Below are 27,855 nucleotides of genomic sequence, written 5' to 3'. Positions count from 1 at the left end.
AAACTTATTTGCCGATATATAAAATAGTAGCGGCTCCTGATAAAAATTTTAAGTGCTCTTCAATATTTGCAAAAAAAATTATTTAACATATTTTGTATAAATTAAGTCCGTCCTACGTTCTTTGGTGTTCGCAAATTTGGTAATCACTTACTTCGGAGTTAAACTGTTCAATAGACAGCATGGAAAGCATGGATTCTAATAATTGTCTAGTCTCCTTTAACGAATCTCTTAGATTGTTTGCTATTAAACATTTTAGAAGAGGTAATGCACCATTTAATGTTCTACAATAATTTCTTGAATAAATAACTGACTGTCCACTTCGTAATCGTTCTTTAAAAAGTGTGGGATAAAAGGAACATAGGGAAGTGAGTTTATCCTCGAGAAATTAACCGCAATACTCTCCAAGGGACTCCGAAAAAAAAAGTGATGCAACTACTAAATGTTGTTTAAAATTAAATTGATCTTTTACACAATTTATTACAACATCACATATTTCTAAAGAAGAAATTCGATGATCAAATTTAATGTTGCCTGCACGGTTGCGTTTATTTTCTGGTCGCTTATGACTTTTTTATCTGATGCCCTACTAATGATGTTATCAATATTATTTTAAACTTGAATAATCCTGCGTTCATAATTATTGATAGCATAGTTCGATATTTCTTTTCTGAAGTTGGTTTAAAAGGATATCTACGGGCGTCATCATACGGTGAAAAAAAGTTAGCCAAAAATTAAAGATCGGATCATTTATTGTACCGCGAATAAAGGCTGCAGCATTACAGACTGTGTTGCTAGAGAATTGCTCTTTAGTTTCGTATACAACATTAATAATCCATATATTCCAACAGATTCTATTCCCAATTTTATTCAACATTCCTACTCTTTGGGGTGTATTATTAAAAAATCCAGGAATGTCTTGTAGATTGCAAAAAAAACAAACGTACTTGCTTATTTGTGAAAGGAGCTTTAGACATAATCAAATTTATTTGGTGCGCATAATAATGTACGTAGTAAGCAAAGGGATACTTTTTAAATTAATGTTTGAACGCCTGCATGTTGTCTGCTTGAAACACTGTAAAAACATAAAAAAATAGAACTAGTAATCAAATATATTCTAGGTCATTTTAAGTTTAATATCACAAATTATATTAACAATTTAAAAGTGCTTAAACTTTCTGAGAGCAGTATGAAGGAATGAATCTGAACACACAGAAGAAAATGAGAAACATTTTGATGCTTGAATATGAAGTTAATAAGATTATCTAAGACCCACATTTCATATCATATTTCCCATCAGCGTTAACCATTCATTATAATTGTACATTAATTTACGAATATTTACTGAAGGAATATCCTCTCTGTTTGTATAAAATATGATAAAAATATCCATAAAACACATGACATTAGTAAATTATATATAATCGAGATACACAATAGCTAAAATTTCTAAAATACCAGGTGCACCGGAAAGTGATTAATGGCTTTTTCTGAAAAAAAAAACTACATAATTTTCAAAAAAAAAAATGGAAACATTTATTTATTCAAAGCATTGGCCATATGATTCTATACATCATGCCTATTTTTAAATCACTTTATTGATGTTATGTCAAAAAAAGCTGTTTGTTCTTTGAGCAAAACTGCTACTCTGCTGCAAAAAGTCTATAGTCAGACAGGACAAATTCTGGGGAGTACGGCGGGTGCGAGAATATGTCCTATCGAAGTGCTTTCAACTCTTCTTTGACTGGTTTTGCTTTATGAAACGGCGTGGCGTTATCGTGCTTTAAAATCACTTAACCGTGTCTTCGGGCAAATTATGGTCGCTTTTTTTATCAATGCATAGTTCAAATTGATCACTTATTGTCGGTAGCAATCACTGTTAATTCTATCACAAGGTTTCAATAGTTCGTAATTCATCACATCACTCTGGTCATACCAAACACAGAACCTTGTCTTGCGACCAAAGCGATTTGGCCTTGGAGTCGATCGTCCGCCGTTGCTAGGTAGTGACCAGTGCGCTTAGAGATTTAAAAATAAATCAACTTTTCCTCGCCCATAACTATACGACGCATAAATGACTCCCGATTATACCTGTGAAGCAGAATTTCACAGGCGATTTTTCGATTTTCCTTTTACATGTAATTCAATTGATGCGATACCTATCTTCCCATCTTATGGATTTTCTCCATTGCTCGTAATCGGTCGCTAGTCATTTCTTGGGCTACATGTATTAATTCTGTTAATTGTATTTGAGTTTGGGTTGGATCTTCATCCAATAACTCTTACAGCTTCGCATCTTCAAACTTCTTCTGTCTACCAGAATAGTTTATTGCCTTGCACATCGAAATCACCACTTTTGAATTTCTGAAACCGCGCCTTACATGATTTTAAAATTAGCACTTAAGATAAATGTAGACATTATCACCATAAGTTTCGACCAGCAAACGATGGCTTTCAGTGGCTTTTTCGTTTCACTAGATAAGAAAAGTAATGCAAAGACACGTTTTTCAGGCACGGGACTTGACATTTCGAAAAAGATGTTTATATCTGTTCAATAATTTTTCATTTTTATATTTGTATATGTTATTTCTTTATTTCTCTATTACTTGTAGCTTATAACTTATATAATTTTAATGCTATATATTGGGTTACTATTCATTAATTTTAGTGAGTTGCCTTTGATATAATCTTGTATGTAATTGGTTTTGTTACATTTTTAACATATGTCTACTGCTTCTTGTCTCTATTGTGACTTATATTTTTACATATATCTATATATTTATGAATTATATTTTCATGTAATTTAATGTTTTATGCCTTCCTTAAATATTACTATTCTGTTTGTAGTAATATCATAATTTTGTAAACAAAATTTCGGACTAAGAGTCTGATGAGGCTGATAGATAGTAAAGAATATACAAACAAAGAATAAATAGAAGAGATATGCAAGAAAAATCTGTATGCTGTAACGAAATAATATGAAAGAAATTCAGGATATCAGGATTTGTAACAATCTAATAAAATAGAGTAGAATGGAATGTTTTCATAGGTCTATCAAAAACAAACATGCAAATAGTTCGGCTTGACAACGGCGATTTTTATGGGTTGATTTCTGCAGATCATTTCGTACACCTCAAAGAAACCTACAATAACTGCAAGAATCTTGGAATTGATTATTCGCATATTAAAATATGAAAACCATGGTTAGCAGATGTTTTTGATAACGGCAGCATAATTTTAAAGTGTTGTACATATTGCTTGGACAAAAATTCTTTTGCTTTTATTGTCTATAAGACCAAATTAACCTTCAGAGTTGAAAGATTTGACAGCTGAGGGAGCTTAAAGTTGGTAAAAAAGCATCCTCTTAGAAACATTTACAGCGTTACATAAATATATTTTGACACCGCTACAAATAAAGTTGGAATTGACGAAACAATTTGCAAAATATCTTTCCAAACATGGATAGTGCTTCAGATACATAGTTTCAAAGTTTCCACGCCTCTTGAGGCAAAGACGAAAGAAGGTATATTCGTCGAACCGGATATTAGACGATAACTGACTTACAGTCCTCACGACCATAAAACATTTTCAAAAAAAAAAGTGGATTGCTTTAAGGAGGTCATAAAGATATTTTTAGATAATCTTAGAAACCAATAATATAAACAAATCGTAAAAACAGTGCAAAAAGCTAAGATTTAGATTGCCTAGTCAGTCTAAAGGCACATTTTCTTCGTTTCGAGCTGAACTACTTTCAAAAAATTATCGGAATTGCGAGTGAAAAGCAAGGTGGACGATTTGCTAGGACATGGAGCTCAATGACTCAATGATATCATGCTACTATTGAACGCTTCAAGGAGACATTCCATAATCTGTCCGTTTTTTCATTTTTTTCAAAATTCGCCTTAGAAATATAGCAATTATAAGAGAAAATTATAATTGTCTAATATTTTTTATTAACTTGACAAAAGAACATAATAGGCAGAAAAGCTGTGATCAATTGTCCTAATAATTCGCAATTCATACTTCATAAATAATGCTCAAATGTTTTACTAAATCACTCCTGAATTAAATAATATTAGCTAAAAATGTATGAAGTAGTTAATAATTATTTATTGCCTATAAATTACAATGATTGATATTTCGTTTACTATGTATTGGTAAAATCGTTATTTGTTTTCGATTTTCATTTCCAGGATTTCCGAATTACTTATAATCAAATAAGTCATTTCTTAAGTATTCTGTTATTTCATTAAAAATTCAATAACTAGTATTGCCAATATTTCACAAATCCAAAGCAATAATTGCTAATTAATCTGCGCTATACACAGAAGGTTAAATGTCTGTATGTCATTGTTTTCTGTCGAACAACTCCAAAATTAACAACGCGTTTATTTATTAAATTAGATGTTAGGATCTACGAAAATCGTTGACCGTGTTGGAAGAGAAACGTTCCGTTATTATAACACCAACAAACATCAATTACGACCAACATATGTCAACCGTAATACCAGGACATATTTCGGTCTTGCAAAACGAGACCTTGTATTATCTATTGCCAAGTTACCCATCTTCATCATACTAACCGTGGGCGATGGAAGACAAACGGGTATGATGTGCTGTCGAAATCTCACTTTTCTGTCCAGTTTCACCAAGGCCACGTCATTCTTGAAGTCCGAAGGTGAGTAGGAAGGATGCACTTCCTTTCTCTCTACCTAAAAATGAACATAAAATGAATTAAATTATAAGAATGGGAACTTTCTTTTTCTTATAAAGATTTTCGTGAATATCCATTTCTAAGTAATAATTTAGGTAGTTTCGAATCATAAAAATATAACATAAATGTTAGACGATAAACACATAATATTTATAAAGAATTATTTTTGGATATTATCTTGAAAATATGCAGTTCTGAGCAACTCGGTTGGATACGTATTTTGTTATTAACCGAATGTTTCTAATAATTGTTATCAAAATAATGTTATCAAAATTTTTATGCAATTCCTGCCAGCAGAGGATGAAATTATCTAACAGCTAGAATGAAACAAACAACTCATCATCAGTAATATAATATATTAATAATTATATATCAGTAATTACAGTAAATACAATATGTAAATTTTGAATTTAGTCTCCGACACCAATGTAATCTACTGCTTTAATTTTTCTGCTAACTAACACTATATGTAGTCCTTTCAATAAATCAGCCAATGCATGTCATCAACACCGTCAAACATACTGCCAAATTTAGATTTACTAATTGCCATTATTCTAATTAAAACAAGATAGAATTAGGTCTTATGTGTACCAGCATGTAACCATATAAAATGTCATTAGTTTATAAAATTCCATTTTATTGGTACTGGTCGACACCGTTGTTATTTGTCGGTAAAATTATTCAAAACATTAATGATAATAATCGGAGGTTATAAGACAGGAAACGTTCTTTTGGTGTTTGTTTTAATATATTTAAAAGTGTTTATAATTTGTGGTAATTCTTATTAAAAATGCCAACACCACTAAATACTCAGAGCCAGGAAATTATTGCGTCTCTAATCAGTTAATTCGAAAAAGAACGAGATACTGGGGGCCTCCTCTTGCCAGTAAAATGCATTAGAAAGGCTTTTTTTAGATTTGCACTTTTAAATATAAGATTGATGCAGTATAAGGGAAATTTTTCTAGAGCGTTGGAGCCTCACTTAATATTAATATAAGCATTGAACGGGTGAATACAAAGAGTAGCCCAAAACAAAGCAGGTAACGGATTAAGATGACCTTGATATTAGCGCTATTCAAGATAAAATTTATGAAGTGTATGAAAACAGTGAGTAGTTTTTGAAAACTGTTAGACTGGGAATTTTCCATAGAATACTTTGAGGCATATAAGCCATCTCTTCATACGCTGTTAGGAAACATATACTTTAAGTGGTGTAAATATAATCTACGAGGAGACAGTACTTTTAAAAGAATATTTCAATTTATGCGTCTAGACGAAACTTGCATATTTTAAAATGGAACATTGGGCCACTCTTGGCAAAATGCTAATACAGAGTGTGGAAACAACAAAAGTTGATGGAAAAAGATAAAAGATAGAATAATGTAGGCTTTGTTACTTATAACGTTTTTAAATAATTAATTGCAGATATATTATTATTCATGCTCGAAACAGGTGGTTTAATTCCTGGCGCTCAACTAATGGTTTGTTACCCGTTACATATAAATGAAACGATTTATGTAATTTATGTTTTTTTATAGGCGAACCTTTAAAAGATATATTGTAGGAATAAATATCATCTACAATAACATCTTCGCTTTGGATGAACATCATCGAATATAAAACACGGAATTAAATATTTTTGTTTTGACCTTATGGCGCAATGCTGATAATTGCCAACTAAGAATAATAAGAGCAGAAACAACTAAACATGAGTATCTATTAACATACGATAACTGTAAAAAATCATATTGTATGCTAGAGTGCGAAATATTTATGCTCATAGATATTTGTGTAGTTATATAGAATGAGCAATAGATTAAAATTTTTGAGAAAAGATTTAATACTAACTCTTTTCCAGATGAGGCAAATGAGTTAGTAGGAATGTAGCGACTGAAATAGCGGAATGTTTTATAAATGAAGAATGATTTAATTAAACATTTGATTAAAAAAAATTGATTAAAATTTAAAAGTTCGTGAGATACATAAAAACATAAAATAACATGTCCACCTATGAGGTATTTGTCCACCTCATCGGTGATGTGGATAGGATTTCAACGTAAATATAATAAAACAACTCTAACTTACGAACTATTGTGACCCTTATATATATATATATATATATATATATATATATATATATATATATTATAATGTTAAATTAATTATATTTTATTACTTTATTTCTGTTTCATTATTTTATGTATTTTAGTATTTTATGTCAGAGTCACAATCAAAACGTCAAAAGGTTGATGGTGCGCATTATTCTATTGGAAGGATTACCAAGTAAGTAAAGACGGCCATTATCAAATTAAACTTCACTCCCACAATATTATATATAGTCCACAATACGCAGTCTTTCATCTTATTTTAGTTTTCTATATTTATATCTTATTTTTAATTATTCTTTAGAGGCTAGTGATTATACCTGTAGTAAAAACATCTTAATATATTTCGAGGGGCAGTTAAGTCTATTTAAGATTCAAAATGGTTATTACTGTTGATAATTGAGAAAATAATAATATTTAAATAGATATTCGAAAATTTAGCATTTCGATATTAAACCATATGTTATTAGGTCAAGTCAATCTGGCCTGATGATTATGGTTTTCTTCATTTAGATATTTACTTCAAGATACATCAAAATCAAAACGTCAAGACGTTGCATTATACATTTTTGATGACGTGCATTGGCTGTTCTATTGGAAGGACTATAGAGTAAGTAAAGATGGCCATTACTAAATTAAACTTCACTCCCACAATATTATATATAGTCCACAATACGCAGTCTTTCATCTTATTTTAGTTTTCTATATTTATGTTATTTTTAATTATCCTTTAGAGTCTAGTGATTATACCTGTCGTAAAAACGTTAAAACATCTTAATATATTTCGAGGAGCAGTTAAGCCTACTTAAGATTCAAAATGGTTATTACTGTTGATAATTGAGAAAATAATAATATTTAAATAGATATTCGAGAATTTCGCATTTCGATATTAAACCATAAGTTATGAGGTCTAGTCAATCTGGCCTGATGATTACGGTTTTCTTCATTTAGATATTTACTTCATGATACATCAAAATCAAAACGTCAAGACGTTGCATTATACATTTTTGATGACGTGCATTGGCTGTTCTATTGGAAGGACTATAGAGTAAGTAAAGATGGCCATTACCAAATTAAACTTCACTCCAAAAATATTATATATAGTCCACAATACACAGTCTTTAATCTTATTTAATTTTCTACATTTATATGTTATTTTTAATTATATTTTAGAGGCTAATGAAAAAAACTAATATCCTGAAGCGATGAAAAAACCATTGAAGCTGTACGAACGAAAGGAACGAATTAGAAGAAGAGCTTGTAAACTATGGGTACGTAAATTGAGAAGACTTCTCAATCGGCTCTAAGGAGTAATATTCCACACCCATGTCAGACCAGAAAGAGGGCGGGCAAAAACTGAATGAAAGATTTATTCCGTAAACCAGAATCACTGCCACGAGCTCACTTACAAGGCTTTACTTGTTTTCTTGAGCATATTGAAACCTCAATATTTACAGATAAACTTCAATACTAATAAAATATATAATGTTGATAACACAGGGATCGGCACTGTTCAACACAGAGTCATAAAAATCTTATGAAATGAAATGATATGATTATGAAAGGCAAGAGAGTCCAAAAAAGAAAGCAAGAAAGGCCAAGTTATCATCTACTGAGATAGGAACATTAGCAACTATTGATATTTGTATATCAGCTGCTGGTTATTTTATTCCTCCATGAAGGTGTGTCCAAGAAAAAAATAATTTCTGAACTACTCGATAAAGTACCATCATTGATGTACATTGTACCACACATGCTAGCTGGATCTAGACTAAACTGCTCACAAAATGACTAAAACCTGTTCCATAGTAAAAATATGGTCAATAGTATGTAGAATTCAAGAAATTTAGATATAATTATAATCCACTTGACGAATTGACGTTTCCTTTAAATAGATATTACGCCCAAGAGATTGAGAATAGGCTGACAAATAATCTAGAGCGAATTGTTACTCACTACCAAGTTGGAGAAGTACTTGGAAAAGCTTATGCAAAGCCTTGTAAAATTGATAAAAGCAACAAACAGAATTCTGAAAACGGGAATATTTATACTTCATGAAGTATTTTCGTTGACTGACCTTGTGTTTCAACCAATGCAAAAAATACAGCACCTTTGGTAAATGTCATCTCATCACCTTCGGACTCCCATAGAGCGCAAACCAATAATATCATCACCATTATCGCGTTCAGAAAACTCCTCATTCCGATTTATAGTACCAGCAGATATGCAGATATATATTTTTTTAAATCGTTCGGCAATTTTGTGTTTTTTAGCTACTTTCAATATACTCACTTAAACTTTTTAAACCACGTTCAACCTGAACTAGACTAAAATATCATGGATGAACAAAATAATTGAAATGAGAAGCACGAAGAGTAAATAGAGACAAAAACAAAGTAAAGACAAGCGGCAAAAGAAACAGTTTTTAGACGAGTACATCTGTTGACGATACGCTTTTGGTCTCTACTGACGAAAAAGATAGTGAATATGATGACGCTGAATTTTCAGTTTATCATAAGATATTTTCCCAAGACAAAATAAAAAAAAAGATAAGATGTATATATGTGTCTAATGGATGTATAGAAATAGCGTAGATTTCGTATAGCGTAGTAGTATTTAGTACAATACTAAATATTCTAATATATGATTATTAGATATCAAGTTTATATAATTATTATGGATATAATTTAAGTTCACGTACTGATTATTGTGATCTCAATATCTTCCTGAAGGTTGAAATATATTTTTGAATTTTGGACATTGTTGCTTATTTTGGAGAAAAAAGGAGTAATTTTTGAGGTTTGTTTTATTATTTTATATGTAATATTATTTTGCATTGTTTTTACAAGAAGGGGATGATATTTGACTACTGCCCTTAACTTCTATTTTTAAACGATACTTAAAGAAGGTACTATCTATTAAAAGATACTTACCGTGTATTCTTCATAGTTTAATTTTTCATTCTGATCGCGCACGTCCCATTCTCCTAGTCGTATTCGAATGTTGCTATTGGCAGTTCTTAAATAAGCAAAACCATTTATTAGGTTATAAAATGTAATTTTCAATCGAAGACTACTAGGAAACTAATTTTTGATTTCTAAGAACTTTGCAAACATAGTATAACTATAAAACTATATTATATTAGAACTAAAAACACTAAACACTAGATATAAAAAGTATATTTTTGTTTATTATATTTAATTAAATACAATTAGAAACAAAACATAACAAGTCGGCAGAATCAATTTCTTATGTATATGCCTTTAAAATCTAAAGTAGGAAACGCATTTTAATGACTCCACTTTTTTGAAGTTGACATGCGAAATTTACAATTACCTGATTCTATTAAAGTATTATATTGTCCTGATGATATTACTTATTAGTAAGTTACTTTAATTTTTGAGTAATATGACTTTAATTCTGAATCATCAAAACGTCCGTGTCTTTTGTAGCACTATTGAATAATAATTTTCCACTCTCAGATACTGAGAATCCCTAAGTATCATATAATAAACAAATAATTAATACGTTCCATTTGCTGGAACTGTATATTACACTAACGTAATATGCACCAAGAGCCACACAATTATGCTAACGCCGTTCTTTTTTACCACATCTGCAGAACGATTTATACATTTCTTCAAAATAGGCCCGTCACCAGTTGCTGTCCACTCAGATGACGATTCCGGAGTTTTGAATCCATGTTTGATCCATTGTCCAATATCGATGCATTGTTACGGTTAATCACGTTTACAATATAATAGAAATACCAGTTTGTTACGTTTAGACACGGCCAGATACTGCTCACAATGATCAACACGTTCTTTTTATTGGTCAGTAGTGAACAAACGCAGCAACCACATTGAACAGAATTTTCTCATAGTCAAATGCTCATGCAATATAAAACTAACACATTCTTTTGATATATTATGTTAGCTAACTCACACAACTTCACTTTTCAATCATTAAAAATATTTTGTCGATTATTTTGATGCTGTATTTGATGTTTTGTTTTGTGTTACCACCTCATCGGTATCTCTATGACCACTTTGAAGTCAGCAAACCAATGTGTTACTGTTGTTTTTGATTGAGCGGAGTCCTTATAACTCTTTTAGAGTCATTGAATGGTATTTTTCCCATCAAGGAGCACATATAGATAACAGGTGGGGCAAAAGACCCGCTACCATTTTGATTCCCTATATCTTTGTTCAAAGAAAAGATAGGTAAGTTTGGTTTTCATAAATAGTTTATTTGACCTTTATATTTTTTTCGTTATGATTGTAAGATTATATCGACTAAATGGTCACCGTGATTCGCTATGCAACTTTCGGCTCTTTTTAAGGTATTTTTCATGACATCCTGTAACATCTGAAACTGAATTTCTTCAATTTCGTGGTGAATATTATCTTTAAGATGTTGAATTTATGGGGCTTATTCATATAAATTTTGATTTTAAAAAAACACCTAAGAAAAAATCTGGTGGTGTTAAATCCGGAGACCTTGCTGGCCATGCTAAATCGCCATTTCACGAAATTGGTCTTCGTGGATAAACGTCATTCAATAATTGAATTGTTGAACGAGTTGTGTGTGCTGTGGCACCATCTTGCTGAATCCACATGTCCTCTAGCCCATGCTCTTCAACTTCAGGCACAAGAAAATTTCGAATAATATCATTACCATTCAGCAGTAACAGTAACTGCAACACCTTGGTCGTATTCAAAATAACAGGGACCAATGATGTTTCCAGCATGACTACCACATCATACAGTTGTTTTTAGTGGGTGTAAAGATGTTTCATGAATTTACTGAGGATTTTGTGTTTCCCAAAACCAACTGTTCTGTTTATTGACGTGGCCACTGAGAAGAAAATGGGCTTATCGATCATTATAGATAATATAATTTAGACCAAAAATCTTCAATTTCACCGGACAGCCTTAGAATTTCCATTTTTAATTAAGCATGTTTAACTGTATGTAATCAATGACAATATAAAAGCCAACCAGCAAATAGCAAATAATTATGATTTATGATACACTGAGACAGCGAAACGTTAAATTAACTTACGTAGCTACACAATGGGCCGCCGTTACGATCCATCTCTCATTCAGTAAGGCGCCACCGCACGCCAGCTTCTTCGACAAAAATCCTGTTTTGATCAAGGCTACCTGCCAAGGATGCGAGCCGAATCCTGTCGAGTGTCCACCGACGATCCTATTCGATCTTGTATGCAGTTCGCCGCAGCCTGCAACAAAACAAACGTTTCGGCGCCTGCTAAAAAGTGAAATTGTCGACATCTGGTGAAATGCGGATTAAAAAAATGGTGATGTCTACAATTAGAAGAAAGTGCCGATGCTGAAACGGACAGATGCTACAGCTACGAAGGAAAGTTTTATTATTTAGTGATTATACCTGTCGTAAAAACGTTAAAACATTTAAATATATCTTGAGGAGTAGTTAAGCTCCTGCTTTTTTGCCTATTTAAGATTCAAAACGGTTATTACTATATGATAATTGAGAAAATAATAATATTTAAATAGATATTCGAGAATTTCGCATTTCGCTATTAAACCATTAGATATTAGGTCAAGTCAATCTGGTCTAATGATTATGGTTTTCTTCATTTAGATCTTTACTTCATGATCATTTTAAAGAAGACTTTAATTTAATAAAAATTGAATACAATATACTCTAAATTCAATAAACCATGAATTTTAAAATGTTTAGTAAAAATAATTTCTTGATGGAAATTTCTACCACTTTTACTTTACAGATTTTCGAAACATTTTATTCATTATATTCAATAAATTCTAAAATAGTGGATGTTATTAAAGGAGCAATAGTCATATCTCTTCTCTTTGAAGCCTACAAGTTGCAACAATTCTCGCTGCCGTATTGTTAATTATCAGAACATATTTTAATTATGAAGTAAATGCTATGCATACATTAGGAATTAGGAAGGAACATATATATGTAAAGCTACTTCTTTATCGCTTATTCCTGTAGTCACAACCCGCAACATATCCAAAGGGGCCACTCTAAACAGACTGAAGGATTACATATCACGTATCAGTATTATCAAGTTCACATATCATCCAGAGTGTCGATGTTGCGAACCTGACCACTCAATTCAATATATCTTTGTTACACAGTTTACATGGTACAGTCAAAATTCTTTTTCAAATAGCTTTTCATTTTAAAATATAGTCTTAATTGAGTGCAAATTCGTAATATTCAATAAAATGTAGAAATTTTTTTGAAAAGTAAGTATTGTCATCGAATATTTTTGTGTATATATCAGAGCAATTCTCTCCGGAAATAATTGATTTTGTTTTGTATTAATAATATTTATTTTTAAAAGTCTCCTTTTTATCAACGAGGGTTTATCTGCACTGGACCCACTCTATCGTGGGCTCTGAACAACGATCCTCGGCATTAAGCCTACTGACTGGCGAGTGACCAACTTAAAAGTTACCTCAGAAGACATCCGGTCTTACCCAGCCTGGTTACTGCCGTGACTGGGAATATTTTCTTTCTCGGATTTTGCACTCTTGCCTAGGACAATCACAAATATTAAACAATCACAAGCATAAATTTACGACCATGCCCCAGCAGGATATTGATAAGTTCATATATTTGCTCCTTAAATTGTACTTTATACGTCTTCTCTAAAAATATACTGTAGCATTTACACTCATACAAGAAAATATCGAATTCGAAGTGAATAATATACTCAAACCGTTAATTTTACACAAAAATTTCAAAAAGCACTATTTAATGGGGTTGTTATTCTGTCAATCATAAACAATAATATTCTTTTAGATAAGATTGGAGCATTGATTATTTGCTCTAAAGTTTGCATTATATTGTCATTCAAAATATCAATTAGTTTGAAGAATTTGATGACCAATACTATCTCAACTAATACCGAGTCATTCTCTTTAGGCCTTATTATATCCAGTTTTCAAGAGTCAAGATGCTGTATTATAGATACAATCGCTTTAAACTTATTTTTATATTTGAATTTTATTATGGTTTTTAAAATTCAACAATTTTTTGATTATTTTCGAATACAATTGATTAAAATAAATTCAGCAACTATCACCAATGTACTACGGTTAATAATTTAGTATACTTATCATCATTATTTTCCTTGTAACTTGGATTGAGAGTTATATACTATGAGATAATAATTGAAACTTTTAACAACGAAAATAAACACATTATTGATTAAATTAATAAATTATTGCAAATAATAATAAATCCTCTTAAGATAGATATTTAAAATAATTGTAGAACAAACTTTTTAAATATTTTTAAAAAAATTTAGAATAGCGAGTAATAGCACTTGAATAAATAAAGTATAAATTAGATATAAATATACCTAGATTATAAACTGAAAACTGAAAGTTAATTTTATTTTAGTCGTTAACATAAAAGAATAGCCACATTTCTTGGAAACGTACTGTACATTAAAGGTTAAAGAAAGTGGCTTTGATCTAGAACTAAATACTTTTATGGTAGTTACGTTGACTATAAGTGTATATATTAGACTGCAAAGTATTTTTTCTTTTTTATGAAATATTTGTTTTTTTAATAACATATTGTTAAAAAAATAATAACAATTCAAACAACCAGCAAGAATAATAATTATTATATCATTAAATATTGATAAAATTTTATTACGACAGAATTGTCTATATAATTAATTAAAAAATGAATTATATGTCAAACTTTATGTATTATTACTTTGAATATTTTATACTATGGATAAACAAGTAGTAGTAGACGATATAAATAGGTCATAGGTATCATAGATTCAACTTCATCATCAGGCCCCATCGACATTATCAAGTTATCGTCGATAAGATATGTCAGTCCTAACGCTAATAAATCGCATCTTGGGGTATCGAAAGTCGTTGACCACGTATTTTGTTTTATGCAGGAATAAAAAATGATAACTGGCTGTCGAATGAGGACTGTATCATGAGTGGCCCATTGGATGAATAATTCAATGTTGTGGATAATCAAAATATCGAGTGTTTGACCGCTCTGTGAGCGCTTTCATTGTCGTAATGGAAAATGAGCATTTCCTCAAGTTTTCCGCATTTCTCTAAAGACTTCTGGCAAACAAATAATCGTATACCATTCACTATAGGCTGTCTTATATTAGTATATCTCCGCTGTCCTTAGATGACCGTTAAAGCTGAAGAAACGGGCAACTATTAAGTTCTCTCTTGAATAACTTTTATTGGATTTAGATCATCTTGGAAGATCCATACAGGCGATTTCAGGTCTGTTTCGGACTCATAAGAATATATAGTCTATCCAAAATAGCGGTGAACTCACGTCAATATTTTCTTTTTTATTTTATACTAGTAAAAAACAGATACTATGCTCTCTGATATTTCAAACAAGTAACTGAGTCAGCTTGAAAAAGTTGCCCGGCTGTCAAACGTCTGCAAAACTATTTAAAACATTAGTGATAATAAGAGGTCATAAACCGCAAGCACTGTTTTGACGCTCTGCTTGTTTTAATAAATTTCAAATCGCTGCTCAGCATTTGTGATTACTCTGGTTGAAATTGCCGAGGCCAATTAATAGTCAGTAAGAAACAGATTTTGTCTCTAATCAACAACTTCGAACAGGAACGGGGAAATAGGTGCTACTAGTAAAATGCCTTAGAGGGGCAAGTATTGATACTATTATATATTAAGCTGCTACGGCTTTTGTTGAAGATATTTTATTGTGTTGCAGCTGCACTGAATATTAATATGGACACTATGACTAAAATCTCTAAAGAAACAATATAATTTTGGATTCACCGGAAAGAATGAATTTATTTGAGATTAAATTTAGGAAATGTACAAAAGCAGTAGGTAGATTTTTTGAAAATAAACATAATTTAATACAGTTATTTCAGTGGTAACTATTTTTATGGAAAATATCTATCGAAAACTTAGTGATGTCCCTTTGAGGGATATAAGTCATCCCTTCAAACGCTGTTAAGAAATATTTAAATTTTTGAATGAAATTTTTTTTCAGAATGGAACATTACGCTGATCGAAAATGGTAAAATTTAGAATAATATTTGATTATAATTTGTAAATCATACTATTTTTTTAATAATTCATTGCATATATAGTTCTTTCATGCTAGAAACAAAAATCCAACAAAAATCCCAACAAGTGGTCGGCAAAAGCTGTAACTAAGCAATGGACTTACAAAACATAAATTAAGTTTTGAAGACACCATGTTAAAGAACGAAGTATTTTAAATTGTTATTTAAAAATTATAAATGAAATTGTACACAGTAGTACTCAGCAATATAGCTACAGAGTGTAATGTCTTCCTTCCTACCACTGCATATTAAATCAAATGGAATTGTTATAGAATGCGGTAAAGAATTACTACAATAGACATACAGGTCAAGAAAGATATATAAGCAAAAACTGTTTGAATATGTGAAAAGGATTGTTTACAATAACACCTTTTGGTTTGAATGAATTGCATCAGACGCACAGAAGAAATACTTGACAAATGGTGGATTTCTGAACAAGTTTTAGGTCGGAAAATAACAACTTAGTTATTGACTAGAATAGTAGCGCAGGATTGGATTATGATCCATTGCTGACAATACCAAGACAGGCTGATGACAGTGGAAACAACTAAAGGTGAGTATATAATTAATATAGGATAACAGTTGAAAATTGTTTTGTAAAGTATCATAGATATATGTGCATAGATATGTGTGTATCTGTTCAAAATATATATAAGCTTTTAATTGTAACGTACGAGGAAATGGATACTAACTCTTTTGCAAATATGGTAAATGCATTAGTGAGTATGCAATGATTAAATCTAAATTTATTAAGAAAAATGCACGCATATAGCAAAAAAACTAAGGAGAAATACAGTGATAGTAAAGTGACTTGACATGAAAACGCAGCAACGAAAGAAATAAAAATTATCCATAAAAATGAATATATATATATATATATATATATATATATATATATATATATATATATATATATATATAGGTACATGGTACCATAGGTGATTTAGAAAACAGTTCAATGTAATGATAATAAAATAACTCTAACCTACAAACTATCGAGGATGTTTAATTAGTTGTAATTTAAATTTATCGATAATATATGCATTAGATATACTCTAAAGTAAAAATAATTTACACTTTAGTTTTATTATTTTATATGTATTAAAATATATCAAAGCCAAAATAAAATAAACGTCAAAGTTAAATGCGGCAACATTACATTTTGACATTTCGACGTCCTAGATTGAGATGGCCTGAGTTCAGGTTTTATTTAATAGACCATGATTTGTCACCTGTGTAGATACTAACACAGCTTTTTTAACATATCGATCTATTTTTTGAGCATTGGTTAAGGTAACGCTAATATGTCAATTGAAAAGTCCCCGCCCTGACAAATAGATGGCGCTACTAGAATTAAATCCACATGTTCTTTAGTTAGCCCTAACCCTCAAAAGATGCGTGTATAAATTTGACAGCTGTTGAATCATTAGTTTGTGAACAAACACTCATATAACTTCATATAATTTACAAATATTTGGGTATGAGAAAGCTCTGTGCAAATTGGGTGCCGCGCGAGCTCAATTTTGACCATAAATAACGACGAGTTGATGATTCGAAGCAGTGTTTGAAGATGATCAATCGTATTAAACCCGAATTTTTGAGTCGATATGTGACAATGAATGAAACATGCCTCCATCATTTCACTCCGAAGTCCAATCGACAGTCATTCGAGTGGACTGCATACGATGAACCCGCTCCAAAATGTGGTAAAACGCAACGGCAAGGTTATGGCGTCTATATTTTGGGATGCGCATAGAATAATTTCCATTAACTACCTTGAAAAAGGATGGACCATCTACAGCGACTATTACATAGCGTTATTAGACCGTTTGAGGACGAAATCGCCGAAAACGGCCGCATTTGAAGAAAATGTCAGTGAAAACGATGGCAAAAATCCATGAATTGGGCTTCGAATTGCTTCCTCATCCACCGTATTCTCCAGATCAGCCCCCCGCGACTATTTCCTGTTATCAGATCTCAAAAGAATGCTCCCAGGGAAAATTTTTGTCGAATGAACAGATGATCGCCAAAACTGAGGCCTATTTTGATGCAAAGGGCAAATCGAACCAAAATGGTATCGAGAAGTTGGAGGATTGCTATAATTAGTGTAGGGAAGGGAATTATGTTGATTAAAGAAAATTAATATTGCCAAAAAAATGTGTTTTATTATGGTAGGCCGGGGACTTTTCAATTGACCGGTTAAATATGCAATATCTTATAGAAACTTGTCAGACTAATATCCAAGGATACCTGTATCTCCTGGTATGTGACATGACGATGTTGCAAAGGACATAACAAGCGATTTTCGACTACTTTCACGAAATTCGCCCAAGAGTTTGTTACATAATTTTTATAGTACTGTAGAATAATGCCTTATCAATGTATATCCGTTAAGTTTATTGATATACTATTTTCTTACTGTTATGGAATATAATATAGTTTTCTTTTATTATTTTCCCGATACAAAAACAAAATTACCGTGATTTTAACGTTTGAGAAACAGTGATTATTACGATTAAACTATATATGAAGATATAGATATAAACAAATTATGAAGGTAGTTTTATCAGATTTGCTGTAAATCAAAAATTATATTATTGTGAAAAGAATATTATACAAATTCATAATGCTTTACAAAATTACTTAGTTCACATAAATTAAAAAATTATCTTGGTATTATAAATATATGACAATAGAGCAATTCAAACATTAGGTGGCAAGGTTGAGCTAATAACAAAAGTAATAAAGAAAGCTCATGAAAACGTATTCTCAAATTATTTTAAATTTCAGAAGAATACTAAATAACGGAGGATTATTTAAAAATTGGAAAATATTCTATTATATTATATTTAAATTCTACTTTCCATTATTTGTAGAAGACAAAATTGTGGACTACAAACAGTCACAGCTTAAATATGTAAATTATTGTTTAAAAATGTATAGAGTAAATATTTAACATAATTAACTTGTCATGTTATAAACTTTCATTATTTGTCAAGTCTTATTTATCAAATAATAATATAAAAGTACCGTCCGGTTAATTTTATCGATAACTATTTAATTATTCTTAGATTATTTATGAAAATAATGTCATTGATGCTTTAATATTGATATTATACGTCCAAATAGTGGAAAAGTGCCACCGTAAGTCCCACAGTGCAAAACAACATTAGGAAACACCATGATTAATTACCAATATTGCCATAGGGCTCGATATATCCAACTGGCGCCTGATGGCCATAGTCAAAGTCGTCCTCCTCGTTAGTAAAACCAACGTGATGACTCACGGGTCGGTTGTTAATATACAAATTAACAGGATACGTCCCGCTCAAGTTCGGTTTAGGTCGTCCAGGGACGAACTCGAGCTCGTGAGGACGTTGATTAGTAGACAATGGTTTTAGAGTATGATACGTCGGCCTAACCACGTCATTTGAATCCGGATGAGTATCCTCCAGACTATCTGGTGGGTACACGTTCACTAGGTGATAAACGTCCGAATCTTTGATGTTATAACATCAATCAGTTAGATACATACATTAAGGTTAAATATAATTTCAACATTAGCTCCATACATTTCGAGAAATCTGATAAAATGACAGATCCAGAGGGACATATTAACATAAAATATTTCATATTAATACAAAATTAAATATTTTCACGTATATAGAGAGAATGGATCATTTCTATGATGAATAATTCAATTTTATGTGACAAATTAAGAAAGAAATGAGTTCATAAAATATTAACACTACGGTACTATAAATGTTATTTCTTGTTACATTAAAGGATAAGGCAAATTACCTAGAATTTCTTAGATCTTAAGTCAACTTTTACTATTTCCAAAATAATACTTGAATTCCATTCCTAATTCCAAAATATACGAGATAATTGACTTGATAGGATATAATTTATGAAGAATGTACGATCATCATCATCAATCTTCTCAACCAACATGCTTGAGCACTTATTCTGGAAATGTTCTTCATTAAATCTCGCCATCGTTGGCGATCGGCCTATTCTAGACCCGGACAATGATAACCTCCTATTTTTCAGATCGCTTTTTATGATCTGTTTTATATTTGGAGTTATTTTGTTCATCCTTTATTCGACAAATCTGTTCATACCATTGTACATAGTACTAACAGTCGCATCTTAAACAAATAACTGCATTTATAACATGTTCTCAGAGAGAAACATGTAGACATTGCTTTAAGAATCGTATTTAAAAGAGTTCAACCTTGCTGTAACATAGGCCAAGTCTCGAAGCCGTATTCTAAGGATTGACAAGATAAATATGCAAAAGAAGCTCATTTTGGTATTGATTATAATATTTCATCTCTTCCACGTGTACCGTCTTAGAAATGCAAACGTTCCGGAGCTTGACCGATTACCAAGATCCTCTTGTCGTTACTCTAACTGGGCGCGGTTGAGATTTAGAGTAACAGATGATTTATGAGTCTTCAATACATTGGTTTTTATTTATTAATTTCCAACTCATATGGCTTTACTCTACGAAATATATCATGAAGAATGTTAAAAGCTAGAACATCTCCAACGAGTATAGCTCTATTATTGACGAACATTTGAACAGAGATTGTTCAAGGAGTTTCTAGCAACATATTGAATATCACACCTCTTAAAAATATGCCTTTTTTCGAACAATCCTATAATACGTTGAAAAAGAAAATCAGTAGAAAAGAAGGTTGTACCAAAAGAATCTATTCTTTCTAACTAATATACTGAATTTAAACTTATATATAATATATCCGATAATGTCGAACGTTTTTAGAAATAGCTACAAAATATATTTGCAAAAACTATAAATAGGTATTGCATTAGACAGCTGACATAAAAAATGTCATGCAACATATCTCACATCAAGCCAAAAACAATGAGTTTTTTCGAAGCGTTATATGTTATATTTGTCTTATTAAAATCTCTCCAAAAATTTTTTAAAATAGCAAATATAAAAACTAAGAATGAAAACAGTTTAAAAAGATAGAATAAAGAATAATAAGATTTACATACGTTTTAAAATAATTCATTCAGATAAAACCTCAGATCCTTTTTAAAAGTAAAAGTTAGTAGTTAAAGCTTTATATGTTTCCTATTAACGTTACAAATGATTACAAATGTACACGAAAACAAGCGTTTTACGTTTTATAGATAATTGTCATGAATTTACTTAAACATTTCTGCAGAGTTTCAGAACTCCATTTGTTCTATAATCTTGAAAACCCTCTTCAATGTAGTTTTCATAATATTTTTAATTACTAAAAATCGCAATGAACCGGTGCTATGCGAGAAAACTCATTACCGTGATAAAGCCAAGAGGTCTAGTAGATATCATTTTAATGTGGCTGAAGAAACTTATAATGAATAACGCAACGATTTTTCTTGCTTACTTATTTTTTTATGATGGCAGTACAAAGACTAATATTATCAGACTCTTAAAGTAGACCCTTAGCCTATAATCATAAGTTGGTAAGGAAATTATATTTATTGTAATTATAGAATAGAGTTAGGAGAATGTCATATTTGTTTAAACTATTTTATGTGTGTACCATGTCAGTGTAGAAGAAATGTGTTTAGTATTAATTGTAACAACATATTTTGTTTTTTTGTTTTCTCAAAATGTATGGAGTAAAAAAAGTGTTTATAACTGTCTGCTTTACTATATACAGATCATTTACTTACTGGCATTATGCAAAACGCCCACATCAGAATGTTGTGTAGGAGTAGCATGGTGGTCGTTATCTTGATCCTTATCTACGCAACAAGACCATATCATTCCCCCCGAACACAAGTCCAGCGGTCTACCACCGACTAAGACACAGGAGATACTGAGACCACATTCGTACTTGACGCCACGGTATCTACATGACTGCGGTATCACTAAAACATTAAAAAAGATAAATAATTAATTATTAACATTCGTGTAAATAAAAAAAATTAAATATTCCAAAAAACCTACATTTATATATATTATTTTTTATATTAATTGCATTAAAACTTAATTTACAAATATGCCTTTACTATACTGTTGTACTTGCATCAGTACACAAGCAAGGTGAGTACGGGATAAGTACGTGTGAATCTCCGAAAAATTATATATAGTTCATTCATTCAAGTTACTAAGATGCAATCAAAACAAATATTATACTGTTGAAATGCAAATTGATATAGTGAAAATATCTGTTTTATCTTTTAACACCCTAAATTCAAAGATAAATGTTTTCGACTAGTTGACTAAAGTCAATTAAAACTATTTTCTAGTAGTAATATCGTGTATTTTATGCTGCTAATACAGAAGCATGAACAAATTTTATGGAATTTATAACAGATGGCGTAATTTATGTTACACCACAACGAACAATTCTCAAACATGTAAATAAATAGATTTGATCTTTTTATTAATTAAAAGGCTTAATTTCTATTAATTATTGCTTTACTGAAGTGTAGTTAACACACATTTTCTCAGGGCTAAATATTTTAATATTGTTAATATTAGTGTTACATTAAAATGATTCATTTATACAGCACCTTTTGCGAGAAATGTTACTTTCATTATTTAATTCAACATGAAATGCTACTGAAAATTACGGTAAGCCGTAAGATTAATAACCATGTATGGATATAATACGTGTTAATTTACTTTTTATTATTACAATCGTATAAAGACAATGTCTAGATCTAGACATTACTCTCTAGACGTCTGAAGTGGTAATCAAAAATGCTCTCTAATGGTATTGTTACTAATATACACAAAATGTTACAAAAACGTTAAAACATTTTTATGTACTTGTACTGTAGAACTAGATAATTTAAACTTGTAATTTTTTTAGGACGATTTAATTTACTCTAATTATCTTGTTAAATGCTTCACGTTTAGAGACTGAAGGGGTGCATAAAATCGACGTTTGTATAAAGTAGAACATTAGAATATTGTTTACCTCTAACAGTAACTAGTACATTTATCAAATATTTATTTTTGGTTCCTCAAATAGAGAATTCAATGAATTCGAACAGACAAAAGCTTTTTATGTTGAAATTTTTATCTAACATGCTCCTATACTCCTAAATCTCTTTTTATTGTACATTTTTGTATTCTATAAGAAAAACATTCATTAATGTTCAGCCGAAACTTATAATTGTACTATAATTCGAAATCTAAGTTAAACTCTTAATTATAATATATACAAAAAAGTTTTGATAATCATAGAATTACAAGTACTATAATTGTATACTATTATTTACAAATAAACTCCATAATTAGATTTTTCTTTATAATTAGAAAGATAGTTATCAAAGGTTGTAATAAAATATATGCAAAATATGCCAGTGTCATGTGCAAATTAGATGTATTTATATAAATAAGATAATATCGACATATGTTAAATAAAATAGAAATTGAACCAAATATTTGACCACATTAATGAGCTTAGTTCCAGATCACTGAACATTAGAGAAAGGTATTTTAGTGAGATGTTCTAAATATATTTACTAGTTTACAATGCTAATTTAGACAAATATATATTTAAAATTTAACCATATAATATATATTGATGCATTCTAAATACAACTAAATACAAATTTAGTTAATCATTAATCTATTTGTATTTTGTAATTACTATACATACTAGGATTTTAATATGCTCAACTTTCTTACAAGATGCACAAATGCATCACACGATTTAGTAAGAGTAATTTTCGCTCTTGAGAAAAATATAAACTGTTTAATAGTGGAAGCAATAATTAATAAAGAGAACAAACAATATAGTAATCATAAATAAAACATAATTGAAATAAAAAGTTAATAAATAAATATAAAAATAATTTCCTCCGCATGTTTTCCTTTTTATTACATTTTAGAACTAATTCTTATCAAACGGGGCTTATCTGGACTGAAACGCAATTTTTGGTGTTAAGCCTATCAAAGAATGAATTAGAATTCAACCGACTTAGAAACAATTCCAAAACATATAGGATCTTGTGATTAAAATGTTTGTTGTCTACTGGATATTATACGCTTGTATATAGATAATTACTAGTATAACTGAAAAAAAATTAGGATCGTGTTAGAATGTAGGAAATTTTCATAAAAATATTCATAATTAGTCCTGTAATAGTGAAAGCACCAAGAACATATAAGGGAGTGATCCAAAGTTTCAAGAACGATAAGAGAAGAAGGTAGAAAGAGGCCTTTAAGTGATCTTCAGAATTCAGTTCTGTTTGTATAGAGTTCAGTTGTATTCCAATTTCAACATTGATATAAAAACGTTATTATAGAAGAACAAAAAATATTAAATTAAGAGTAGTTTTGTAACATGACAAGTCATCATATATTGCTCTATTGTAAGAATCAAATTTCGACAAGATAATGGATTTCAAGAAAGTTTTTCAAACCTTTTTATAGCTCCTCTTTTTCAAAATAAATCTATAGAATATAGAACAGGTTCTTTATATTAGAAAAAGGAAGTTTAAAAGTGAACTTATTGTTTGCTTGTTGTATAATGATCATTTTCATTCAAATAGGTAAGAAAATCGACGAAAGACAACATTTTTATTTCACTTGAACAGTTTCAAACAGTTTAATAAATCGTCTAAACGCTGTCTTTATTTTTCGTACATTTTTTAAAGTCTCCTTTTTACCAACAAAGGTTAATCTAAACTGGACCTACAGTTTAACGTAGACTCCGAGCCACGGCCCTCGGCATTAAGCCTACCGACTGGCGCATAACCAACTTAGAAATTATTCCAGAAGACATCCGGTCACTGACGTAACTGGGATCAATTTCCTTGTCGGATTTTAAATTCTAGCCTAGGACAATCACAAATATTAAACAATCACAAACATAAATTTACAACCATAACCCAGCAGGATTCAAATCCGCGACTATCGCAATAGTAGGTGGACCGTCCTGTCGCCTTTACCACTGCGCCAACCAAGCACGCGCTCTCATTTTTGATTTAGTGTGAACACACGCTATAAATATTTAAACAAACTGATATGTAAACACACGTAATGATAAAATTAAAGTATCAGTTATTTCGCAATTTTAGTTTATGGTTTTACAAAACTATTTTATTGACTTTTTCGGATTTACTCTTTATTATGAACTCCAAAATAATCCACATCATAGGTGATTCGATCGTAGATGTGAAATTCAATATATCAATCAATAACAGTTAATTTCTCTGGCGCAACGTTTCCTTAATACTTGTCAATCTAGTTCTAATTCTAAGATATATTTTTTAATTATTCTCCTATCTTGTATCAAGTTATCTTGTGATTTGTAAAAACTAAGGTTTGCCTTATTAGCTCAAACCATTTATTCATAGGTGTTCTATAAAATATTGATTTATAATAAATTCATTTTATAATGTGATAAATGGAGAAACTTTAGAATAAGAGTTAGGTTGTTATTTAAAAGACCACTTGCTGAAATGATTTTCTGTGTCCCTATTATATAATAACTATTATTTCCTAATGAGTAGATCGTTAAACTGTTAATAGTTATATTTAAAGAAGTCTAACAAGCCGACAAATAATGAAAATTAAATGGCAGGGATATAAAATAAGACATTAAGATAAATAGAATTAGAGATTTGTTCAATTCGATATAGCATAAGCTCTATGCATTAATCGTATATCCGTCTATTAATTAACTCAATGCCACTAATTTTATTTAATATCATTATTATAAATTCATGGTTATGTATACTCTACTACTTTTGATAACTCATTGATTAACGTAAATGCTAATAAATGTATAAAAATTGCGGTTAAAATTTCGTATATGAAATAGAATAAATAAATTATACTATATACTTGTTATCTTTTCTGAGAAATATAATAATTAATTAATCTCCTACTCTAAATATAACCAAATTAGTATAATCTATTATTTAATCCCTTACAATAAAAAAACATGATAAATTGTAATAGAATTAATATATACCGTCAACATAATTGTATTAATCTTACATGCATAATAAATTGACGTAAGTTAATAATATTTTTTGTTTTAATATAATTTAGTTACGCTATAAGAGTTTATAGCAAAGATGATGATTATTTAAAAAATATTGCCTTGTTAATTTCCAAAAAACCAATTTAATTTTTATTATTTAATATTATTTAGTATATTAGGAAGTTAGTTCTGGTCGGTCTATGTGGTTAATAATGCTCTTGTTTTAGAAGAAATTAAATGAGCATATTAATCAAATCATTCAGTTCACGAATTTTTCAAACCATTCAGAAAAATGTTTAATTCTATCTCTAAAATATATCGTATTCTATCGAAATAATCTGTAACTAGAAGGAATAATATTATCAAATATGACGCATACGCTGAAATGTAATATTTAATAGTTTTCAACTATTGTTTCCGACTTCATTATAAAATGTCTGCAATGGAGTGGCAAGGCAAAATCATAAACACAGTATTATTGCTGTACTTATAAATTACATATATAGAAAACATATTAAACAAACATTATATATTAGTTAAATATTTTAAAAATTAATTACTAGTGTTTCAAATATTTTTTACATAATTAATTTTGTATTATTTAATAAAATACTAAAATTGAATACATGGAATTATAGTAAACTATATTGCATTACTTGTAAATATAACTATAAAATATTTAACAAAAGCGCTAATTAAATTTTGTAATTTCTGTATCGTTTTTAATTTTGTGTTTAAGATGCCTACGAAAATACATAATTACTGTAATAAAATTAAGCAAAGTAGGTTAATTGCAGAGTAGATTTACTAGAATAAATTTCATTAAAATTGTGTGTAACAATTAAGGTATATGAGAATAATATGAAAAACATAACACGAGAGTAATTTTGAAAATCATATTATAATTCTTAAATGCCATAAATTAATTTTTGGTATAACATTTTCTAATAAATCTATAATGGTATTCTATATTAATTAGAATTTTATTAGTAACCATATTAATATTCAAAGTAAAATAACCACACTCTTACACCTAAGAATATTTTTCTTTTAACTAAAATACGTTAGTTAAGTTAGTTAAAGACAGCTAAGATAAGATAATTAATAATATTTTAATATAAAATTTAAAAATAAGTATTATTGGATATATTGTATTATATAATTCCAAAAATAACCAAAACCATCTTTTTAAAATATCAATAATATAAAATAAAGAACTAATCGCTCAGCTAATACATAATAACTATAATTGCTACTAGATTTATTTTTAAGAAGTGTTTTAAATAATAACCGTTTCCTTCAGAATATTTTATATTTTTTAATAACCAAGATTTAGATTGCTTATCAAAATTAATGTTTCTTATAATGTTTTAATTAATAGGACAAATGTTTAATTACGAGATATATATTAAAAATGCAAAATATACTGTTTAACTTTTATGGTATATCATTTGTTTTCAAGATTATACCATACAAATATTTCACATTAATAAATACCTAAATAGATACATATTAATGATTATGTTTAATTATTAATCCATTGAAGTAAGAATTACTATTATTATTATAGATTTTTACACTAGCTTTCATTGTGATAACATCTGAAGACCGATCAATATTAATTTCAATTCACGATTTTGTTAAAATATACAGCACAGAAATGGAGTGCATAAAATTACGTGCCTATAATTATTAAATTCAATTAAGGGATACATTTAAATTTCTACAGAGAAATTTATTTTATAGTAAAATAATTTCTTAAATATTAGCAATATAAACAAAAATTTCATATGAAAATTTATTAATAAATCATTTAATATAAAATATATTAATTAATATAAAATAGGAGTTAAATAATAATTTGATTACATTTTATTAAATACATTTACATTTTATTATATAAAATGATTTTATTTTCACAATTTTTCAAAAAGAATATCTTTTTAA

General features: G+C 29.6%; 1 protein-coding gene across 2 annotated transcripts in view; it reads right to left on the bottom strand.

Annotated features, from left to right (window-relative positions):
• The window catches only part of LOC143195821 (serine proteinase stubble), a 41,928-nt gene that overhangs the window by 702 nt on the left and 13,371 nt on the right, over positions 1–27,855 (bottom strand). For both annotated transcript variants that reach the window (XM_076403288.1, XM_076403286.1), the window contains 4 exons: positions 21,632–21,829; positions 11,881–12,058; positions 9,750–9,834; positions 4,581–4,709 (listed from right to left, as the gene is read on the bottom strand). In XM_076403288.1, the coding sequence (XP_076259403.1) occupies positions 4,581–4,709; positions 9,750–9,834; positions 11,881–12,058; positions 21,632–21,829 (590 nt within the window). The remainder of the gene's footprint in view (positions 1–4,580; positions 4,710–9,749; positions 9,835–11,880; positions 12,059–21,631; positions 21,830–27,855) is intronic.

This window comes from Rhynchophorus ferrugineus, unplaced genomic scaffold, assembly GCF_030347505.1.
Source record: "Rhynchophorus ferrugineus isolate W39M unplaced genomic scaffold, kcgeb_rfMv2 rfM4, whole genome shotgun sequence".
Classification (NCBI taxonomy): Eukaryota; Metazoa; Arthropoda; class Insecta; order Coleoptera; family Curculionidae; genus Rhynchophorus; species Rhynchophorus ferrugineus.
The sequence above is the reverse complement of the archived record's forward strand: the minus strand, read 5'-3'. Positions and strand labels throughout refer to the sequence as shown.